The following is a 9399-nucleotide window of genomic DNA, read 5'->3' on the forward strand; positions in this document are numbered from 1 at the left end:
GTTGGTTCCGAAACATAGATTTTATTCAAACAAACAAACAATTAAAAATAGTGATACGTACAGTACAGTTAAAAGCAGATTTGCCCACATTCGTACAACACCCTTTCTTTGGACACATCAAAAGGTTGAAACCCAGAAAAAAATGAGAGCTATCATCGTTGTTAGAGGACAAATATAACAGCTTTTATTTTTTTATATACAGTTTGAATGTGATAAGGAGTTAAAGAAAAAAAGAAAGGTGAATGAGTAAAAAAATAAGCACTCAAAACCAAACGCTTGCGGTGCGTAATTAACACGACGTGAAAGTTTTCCAGAAGAAATTCTTGCATCCGGCTTTGCGCTCGCGGGGTGCGAGCATAGGACCCGCGGCGCGCTCCAGCTCAAGGCGCACTTCATCTTTCTCCACAGCACGAGAGAGATCCTCCGGTTCGAGAGCTTCGTTTTCTGCTTGCACGAGCTCCGAGAGCAAGTCTGCGAGCGTGTATCTGGCGAGTTCCTAAAAAAAACAAAGAGAGATTTGTTTTCAATATTATTAAAAACAAAGAGGTTTACTCACATCACATGTTGCAAGTGCGCCTAAGAAAGTTTTTTGCAAAGATTGTAGACTTTCAGGATTTTGACTTTCAGAACCATGGACAGCGCACTGAGCTATTTTGCCTCGGTTGCCTCATTTCATTACATTTACATTATATTTATGCATTTGGCAGACATTTTTATTTAAAGCGACTTACAATGCATTCTGTTTGTTTTGTAAGTTGCCTATACACTCATAGGTTACTGAAAACAGACCGAATGCATTGTATATAAACGTCGTTGAATATGATACTCGAGACGACCTTTGCGCTGTTAACGCAATAGAGCATTTAACATTTGACATTTAACATTTGAACAGGACCAGAAAAAAGCAAGCTTGTATAAATGTATGATTTAGTGTATGAATAATCTGTCTTATTATTTGTTTATGACATCATTACCAAATAGCGTTAATTACACTTTATCTTAGTAATGGAAGAAAATGCAAATAGCGCAAAACAGATGATAACGCTTACGCTTTTAAAAATAAATGTTTTGAAATGGTTCTTTGCAGTGATGCCATAGAAGAACCATTTTTGGTTCCCAAAAGAACCTTTTAATTTAAGGGTTCTTAAAAGAACCATATATTTCTTCTCTTTTAATAGTCGGTACATACTTTTTCTACTACAAAAATCATTTTGTGCAATATAAAGATTATGTGGATGTTAAAGGTTTCTGACAGAGAACCTTTTTGGAACCTTTATATTTAAGATTGCACTGTTGTGTCACATAAATTCGTATTCAGATTATCCTGTGCGTAACTCCCAGAGTCTATTGAGTAAGTTGTGTACCTGTTTTCCGGCCGGGTTGAGGAGAGATCTTTGTAGAAGTTGGCGGAGTTTGGCATCTGTCGGTGCCGCCGAGATGCTGCTGATGGCGAGCGCGAAGGACACGAGCGCCAGAGCGCAGTGAATGCGCGTGGAGAGCATCTTTAACAGTGTTGATTTGGTGGGAAAGTAAAGGAAAAGTTGCTTAGGTATAGCCTCGTCTCTGTCTTTGCTCCTTCTGTTGCATCTCATTCCTCCAAACTTGCCTTTTAAACGATGCGCCTGACGTCAGAATGCAAGGGGGGTTTCCTCCGCGTGCGCTTGAGTGATGCTGAGTGACAGAGATGGCACCGATTAGAGGCGTGCATCCTACTGGAGGTAAAAGTGATTAATGATCGATTCAACCCTAAACACACAAACAACCTTTCTGGTGTTGTATTTTATCCTGTGTAAATATAATTTGCGTTCTGACTTGTGTGTCAGCTATATACCAAGGACACTTATTTTACGCACTGTGTGTTGCTGGATCACTGGTGTCTTTACCCATTCAAAGTAAACAACTAATAAGCATTTACTTATATGTATGCTACATAAGTGTACATAAATCTGAAAATCATATAAAATGGCCATTTTATGGCACAATTCTGTTAAACACAGGCTATACATTTTAATGAATGTTTGATTACGTTTCTTACTTTTTTTTCACAATTATCAGAATCAAGCTATTTAACACGTGTTTAATTAATTGATACAGATGGGTCCACTGATGACCTGTTTGCCCAGGCCTGAATTCACACCCCTTTGATTTGATTGATGATTTGGTTTGCACTGTCCCATGCGCGCATTGACGTCAAATTTTCCGAGAAGAAAGTGCTGCTTTCTTGGGGGGTGGGCAGATAGTGGATATGTTTGCCTCTTCCCACCGTGGGGGTTCTCGGTCCCCTCTGTTCTTCCAATCAGGACGCGAGCTCTGATTAAGTGATGCTAATGGGCAGTCATGATACGAGCGGCGCGCGCCGTATGAGGCGTGATATGTTTGAGGATAACTCAGACTAATTCCATTGAACCCGTGGAGATGGTGTGTCTGTCGCACCCGCTCATGGGTTGCGAACCCGGTGACTTGGGATGCGTCCGAAGCGCCAGTATTTACGCAGTTACTATTTATTGCATGCACAGGATGTTAAGTGCAAACGATGCCCAGACTAACACTCGCAGACAGTATTTTTCACAGCCTCAAATGCTAATTGCAGTTATGCGTGACTCAAGCACATTTGCCCTCAGCGGCTTGACAGTAACGTATTTAGATGCATATGGTTGATGGCATTGATATATATGAAGTCTTTAAAGGTTGGCAGTGCTTATTCAGATTTAAAGTATAATATAATAAAGTAAGTGTAGTATTATCACGATATACAGCACATAAATGTGCATACAAAGTAAATTTAATAGACAAGACGAACCTGTTCATAGCTTTTGGCCTTTTTTGGGGGGAAAAACATTGGAAACTTTTTTCAAGCAAAACATTACTTTTTAAAACAAAAAATGAAAAGCTGAAAACTTAAACAGAAAGTATTAAAATTAACAGAATAGTCCCATACTGTACTGTATGTTATTCAATACATGTAGTTACTCTGCTAGGACACCTGTGTGAACACACATTGCAAAAATGGCTTAAGGGTTCATGTCAAATCCCAGAAAAGGTCCAGCATCACTTTTTTGCAGATGCCACTTGTTTTGATATTTTCTACTGCATCACAATATTTTTTTAAGAGCACCAATGGTCCGATTCACGATTTTACATTTCCTTTGGTGTGTAAGTGTGTATTAGTACATGTTAACAATATGCAAAAGGCACAAACCCCAAAGTAAACAATGACGTAAGTTATCGTCTCCAACGTAAATCTCTTTTCTTGGACGACAACAAAGACACGTGCTGAGTCCCAATTCGCATACTATCCGTCCTAAATAGTATTCGAAACTAGAATTAGTACGTCCCAAATCGTAGTATGTTGAAATGAGTATCCCAAAGATACCCGGATGGTCTACTATTTCCGGTTAGAATTCGAAGTGCAGATCAATGCACACTCTAATGGCTAATATTGCCCACAACCCATTGCGTGCGGGAGGGAGGAGCTTAACCACACTGTCCCTCTTGCTTATTTGTAGTAATACTGTGGCTGTAGAAATGTTAACTTTATTAGTCCAGCGAAAGAAACATGGTTCCTACACTTTTACTGTAGTAAAAGCATGGTTCATTTTCATCTGGATATTTTTGAGTTATATGTAAGTATAAAATACATAGTTATACTATAAACTTTTTAATATTTGGACTTTAAAATAAGTAGCTTTTGTTACACACATTGCACATGAACGTCAGAACCAGCCGCCTCACAAACGACCTGCGTTTGGTTCTAATGATGCTCTGCTTCACTCCTCAACTTTGTAGAACACATTGTAAAATGTATTGTGAAAAAAACGATGAGAAATAAAGATGGGAATAGTAAATACAATTTTATTTGACATAAGTAACAAGAATGAATGAAATATTGTTAACAGTCGTAGTGTGCGTAACTAGGCAACCACGTTTTCGTTCACGTTGCATGACGTCATCGAAGTACGTCCCAGAACGTGCATACTGTTTTGCTACACACTCAAAAGTATGTACATTTTCCTCACAAAAACAGTACATACTTTTAGGTCGTAGTATAAGTAGGCGAATTGGGACTCAGCAACGGATTGTAGGCAACAGTTTACTTCCTGGGATTGGTGATGTAGATGAGACCGACATTATCAGAATTCCTCCCGCTTCAGACTCACAGCCTGTAAGTTAACTCCTGTCAGCATTGTATTGTGAGTGAATCTTTTAAACATGGTAAGAAGCGTCATATTTCCGGCTGACGTCAGAGGTATTCAGACCAATCAGAACGTACAGATTAGCTGGCCAATCAGGGACAGGGCTTTTTAAATCCGTGTGTTTCAGGAAGTGAGTGAAATCTGGAGCTACAAAAATGTACCATATGTAAAAAATAATGTGTTTTTTATCATAAACCACGCAAACACATTGTATTATACCAAATACACAAAATTTTAGCAATGAAATAGGTGCTTTTTAAGTTGAATTGGCTTTAAATAGGCCACTGTATTACACACTTACACATTCCTTTACTGAACACTCTTGAGGTATTTTAATTAAAGCCCCTTTATTGAAGAGAGTTTACAATCTAATTTTCTCTCTGTAAAATGGATGTTGGTCTTTTCTCATTATAATGAGAGTGTCGATTAGAGTTTGAATTGAGAGAAATCCTACACTGCAGCAAGAACATTAACATTAAAGAAAATGACTTTCTGATTAAACGTGAAAACCAAATAATTCCGTTTTCTTCATTTTCTTCTTAATAATGTAAATCTCTAATCGGAGTTTGCTTTAAGCAGCAGTCAATCCACAATCCATGCTTTTATTCAGCAGTCACCTTTTCCATATGAAATACAAATATTGAGGACTTTTACCTTTAAAACTTTTGTTCAGTGCATATATATTTTTAAAGGAAAATGATATAAATGTAGCCAATAATGTCAGGAAAAAATTGTCATAAATTGTCCAATGTGTTAACCTGTCACTGGGACAGTACTCTTTAAAAAGGTCCTATACCATTTGGGTACAAATATGCCATTACTTCTAAGGTACTAATATGATCTCTTTAGGTGCAAGGGTGTACTTTGTGACTAGTTTTCTCGGACAGTGTAGCGAGTTGCTTAGATGTTATGCATTTAGATTTGTTTATATTTTGTTAAAGGGGACATTTCACAAGACTTTTTAAAAATGTGAAATAAATCTTTGGTGTCCCCAGAGTACGTATGTGAAGTTTTAGCTCAAAATACCATATAGATAATTTATTATAACATGTTAAAATTGCTATTTTTAGGTGTGAGCAAAAATCTACCATTTTGGGTGTGTCCTATAAAATGCAAATGAGCTGATCTCTGCAATAAATGGCAGTGCCGTGGTTGGATAGTGCAGATTAAGGGGCGGTATTATCCCCATCTGACATTACTAATCCTAAATTACCCTAAATTGCCTTCACAATCACCTCAAATGAGATACGATAAGGAGCAGGAAATGTTAGAAATCTGCAGTTGTCTGACTGATGAGGTGGTGCGTAAGGTTCAGACACGTCTAATTAACTAGAAAGGTTAACCTTTGTGAATCACACTGAACCGGGTCAGATGCTCACTGTGACTCCAGGTGCCAATAACAATATGGACACATCTGACCATCAACCATGCACAGTACTAATGTGTCTGGGTTAATAGATGTGTAAGGTTTGGGGGAGCTGTAGATGTAAGATTTATTCATTTAAAGTTCCTCTCGCTTACCTATTTTTTGTAAAGCTTATTCTTATCATTTCCGTGATGTCATCACCCATTATTATATCTCTCAACCTTCCATCAATATCGTCACCCACGGTGTACTGTATCTTTCATCCTGTCTTCCTTTATGTATGGACCAGTTTATAATCATAACTAAAAGAAAAGGAGAGACAGAGAATCTCGTGATGAGAGAGAGAGGGGAGGAGAAACAAGATGCTGATCAGCTATATAAGCGTTTTGATTTGAGTTGCACTTATATTCATCTGTCAGATTCGGGGCTTATCTGAGACTCAGAGGAATTACTTACACTGCCCTTCATCCACCTCACGGTCTCTTCCTCCTCCGCTGGCATTTTCTCCATCCTCACTTTCACACACACACACTTAAAGCATGAAAATTGCTATGTGAAAGTGTGAAATGACTTGCAGCGCACATACACAAACACACACACAGAAAAAGAGAAGCAAGTGAGCAGAAGACCTGCCATCATGATTATATGCATTAATAAACAACAAAAAGCACAAGTTAGATTTTGTCTTTCATTGTATATCTTAAAGATTAAAAATCAAATATTAATACGCATTATGACATGAAAGGCTAACAGAAAATATCTCTTCAATAGGTTGCACAATGGAATATCAAACAACTGTTTTTAATCTTTATTAGACTAAAATAAGAGATTTGTCCTACTGAGTTGGTGTTCTGTTTGCATTGGTTGATAAAATCATCTTTGTTTCTTCTTATGATGATTACATCATCCATTCTTATCATTCAAATCATTATCTAAAGATTCTTAATAAGCCTCCAGCTAATTGAAGGAAATGACACAGAGATGTGCGGAATTAAAACGAATTTAGAAGATGAAATGAAAGCGATTATTGGGCTTTTCATATTGGAAACAATCCCATAAGTCTTTATATGATAAAGGTCAACATTCTGTTTTAATCCATTACTTAATTTTCTTTTTGCATTTTTTGGTTTAGTATTCATATATGTACTCATCGGTTGTAGCTTAAAGGGATAGTTCACCCGAAAATGAAAATTCTGTCAATCGTTTATTCCTCAAGTTGTAGGAAAAAGAAATACTATGGAACTTCAAAGGTACTGTCAACTGTGTGCTTACCATAATTTTTTAAGTAACAGCAACTGATCACTATTCAAGATTTAAAATAGTGTGCTGAAAAGGCTGAAATTAGCCAATTTGATTATATTTAAAAAAAATAAGGATAAAATCTTTAAAGTGTATTGCATGGTTTTGCATCACATCATGCCAAAGAACAACTTCGAACAATCGTTAAATTTATGTAACACGTGGTTTTCTGTGGCATTGCTTTTAGTTGTCAAAACCCAACGTCGGCCTGACATTAGAACCCAACGTCGGTCAGATGTCAGAACCCAACGTTGGCCTGACGTCACAACCCAACGTCGGTCAGATGTCAAAACCCAACGTCGGTTAGATGTCAAAACCCAACGTCAGTCAGACGTCAAAACACAACGTCCTTCTGATGTCAGAACCAAGCATCCTTCAGATGTCTGAGCCTAACGTCCATCTGACGTCAGAAACAACCATCCCTCTGACATAAGAACCCAATGTCCCTCACACTTCAGAACCCAACGTCAGTCAGCCGTCAGAACCCAACGTCAGTCAGATGTCAGAACGCAACGTTGGCCTGACGTCAGAACCCACTGTCTGCCTGACGTCAAAACCCAACGTCGGCCTGACATCAGAACCCAACGTCCCTCTGACCTAAGAACCCAATGTCCCTTTGAAGTCAGAGACCCACGTCCTTCTGACGTCCAAATCTAATGTCCCTCTGACCTAAGAACCCAACGGCAATCAGACGTCAAAACCCAACGTCGGTCCGATGTCAGAACCCAACATCGGCCTGACATCAGAACCCAACGTCAAACGGACGTCAGAACCCATCGTCAATCAGACGTCAGAACCCAGCGTCTGTCAGACACCAGACCCAAACGTCGACCTGACGTCAGAACCCAACGTCGACCTGACGTCAGAACCCAACGTCCCTCTGACTTCAGAACCAAACATCCTTCTAAAGTGAGAATCCCACGTCCTTCTGATGTCCGAACCCAACGTCCTTCTGACGTCAGAACCCAACGTCTCTCTCACCTAAGAACCCAGCGTCACTCTGACTTCAGAACCAAACATTCTTCTGACGTCAGAACCCAACGTCGCCTAACTTTTATAAATGTCAAATATTTTTATATCTGAAGTATATGGTCAGTACTAAGTATATAATGCATATGGTCAGGAAAAAAGCAAATAAAGTACAGATATGCACATAAAAACTTCTCACATCAAACTATTCACACAATGCATGTGTGCATATTAGTACCGATATTAGTATTTGTACTTTAACTCCACTTTTTCGCACCATTAAACACTACTGAGATCAAGTGTTGCATTCTCACACACATAAAGCTTTTTGTTTCTCTCTCTTAGTTGTAATGCATCTTGTAAACTATATAGCAACAGTCAGTACCCAATGCCGGTCGGACGTCAGAACCCAATGTCGGTCAGACGTCAGAATCCAACGTCGATTAGACGTCAAAACCCAACATCGGTCAGACGTCAGAAACCGGCGTCCTTCTGATGTCAGAACCCAACGTCATTTTGCCATTAGATCCCAATAACCCATCTTACTTTTATACATTTCAAATATTGTTATATTTGAAGTATATGATCGATATATACTGAAGTATATTAATAAGCATACAAAATAATAATTAAGCATACAAAAATAAATACAAATAAAGTACAAATATGCACTTTTCACATCAACCTGCATGTGTGCATATTAGTATGTTTACTTTAACTCCACTTTTTTGCACCATTCAACACTACTGAGATCAACTTGCATTCTCACACACATACAGCTTATTTCTCTCTCCTATTTCTGATGCGTCTTGGAAACTATACAGCAACAGTCAGAATCCAGTACAGTATGTAGAGAACATGATTCAACATTTTCTCATCTATATGCATTGAGTCTCGGGCACCTGCCCGATGATACAACATTACTCAGTGTATTTCTCATCGGACTCAAGTGAACATACTCACATTCTCCCAAACAAATGGTGCTTCTGTGAGAAGTTACACCCAGTGTGTGTCCTCCGGTGTGTGTAATAGCAGAATCAATGGTATTTAGAGATAGATCAGTCAGGCAGAGCCGAGAGAAAAGAGCACCTGCAGAATCATTCAGCATTGATATTTAAACACATCCCTCAATGAACCCCGTCTACCCATCATCATGTTGCTAATCAGCTCTTCAACACACTCTTAAGTCTGTGTGTGTGAGCTTATGAATGTCTTTGAACAGGTCAAAACGATCTCCTGAGCGTCTCGAAATAAATTGCTTTTGAAAGTTTTCATCGGCTCCTATTTAACCGCCATGATTCTTTTATGGAGCTTAAATAACGTCAAATCTCTTTTTCCCAATGTCGAGAATATGGAAATGTAAGACGTTTCTACAGCTATTCATGCATATGCTGAATTCATGCTAATGAACCACCAGCTTAAACTAATTTGCTTGTTGAGCAAATTACGCAATTTGCGGCTTTCCATTGACCGGCCATAACATTTTTTAATTGCTTAATTTATTTAGCTCCTTTTTGAAGCTGTCAGAACAATCAGACACGGTTGATGTCTTCTCGAACCGCCATCTTTGTG

At 38.5% G+C, this 9399-nt stretch overlaps 1 protein-coding gene across 1 annotated transcript; it reads right to left on the bottom strand.

The window, feature by feature from the left end:
* Positions 1-1595, bottom strand: sst1.1 (somatostatin 1, tandem duplicate 1). Its single transcript, XM_065280673.2, has 2 exons — positions 1365-1595; positions 1-496 (listed from the first exon to the last, which is right to left on the bottom strand). The coding sequence occupies exons 1-2, from the start codon at positions 1590-1592 to the stop codon at positions 290-292; spliced, it is 435 nt and encodes a 144-aa protein (XP_065136745.1). The 5' UTR covers positions 1593-1595; the 3' UTR covers positions 1-289.
* Positions 1596-9399: the final 7804 nt, after the last annotated feature.

The sequence above is a fragment of the Paramisgurnus dabryanus genome, chromosome 8 (genome assembly GCF_030506205.2).
Source record: "Paramisgurnus dabryanus chromosome 8, PD_genome_1.1, whole genome shotgun sequence".
In the NCBI taxonomy this organism is placed as follows: Eukaryota; Metazoa; Chordata; class Actinopteri; order Cypriniformes; family Cobitidae; genus Paramisgurnus; species Paramisgurnus dabryanus.

Coding starts and splice junctions, on each gene's coding strand:
- sst1.1 (XM_065280673.2), bottom strand. CDS start 1,592: ATGAGATGCAACAGAAGGAGCAAAGACAGAGACGAGGCTATACCTAAG. Junction 497..1,364: donor TCAACCCGGCCGGAAAACAG/GTACACAACTTA, acceptor TGTTTTTTTTAG/GAACTCGCCAGATACACGCT.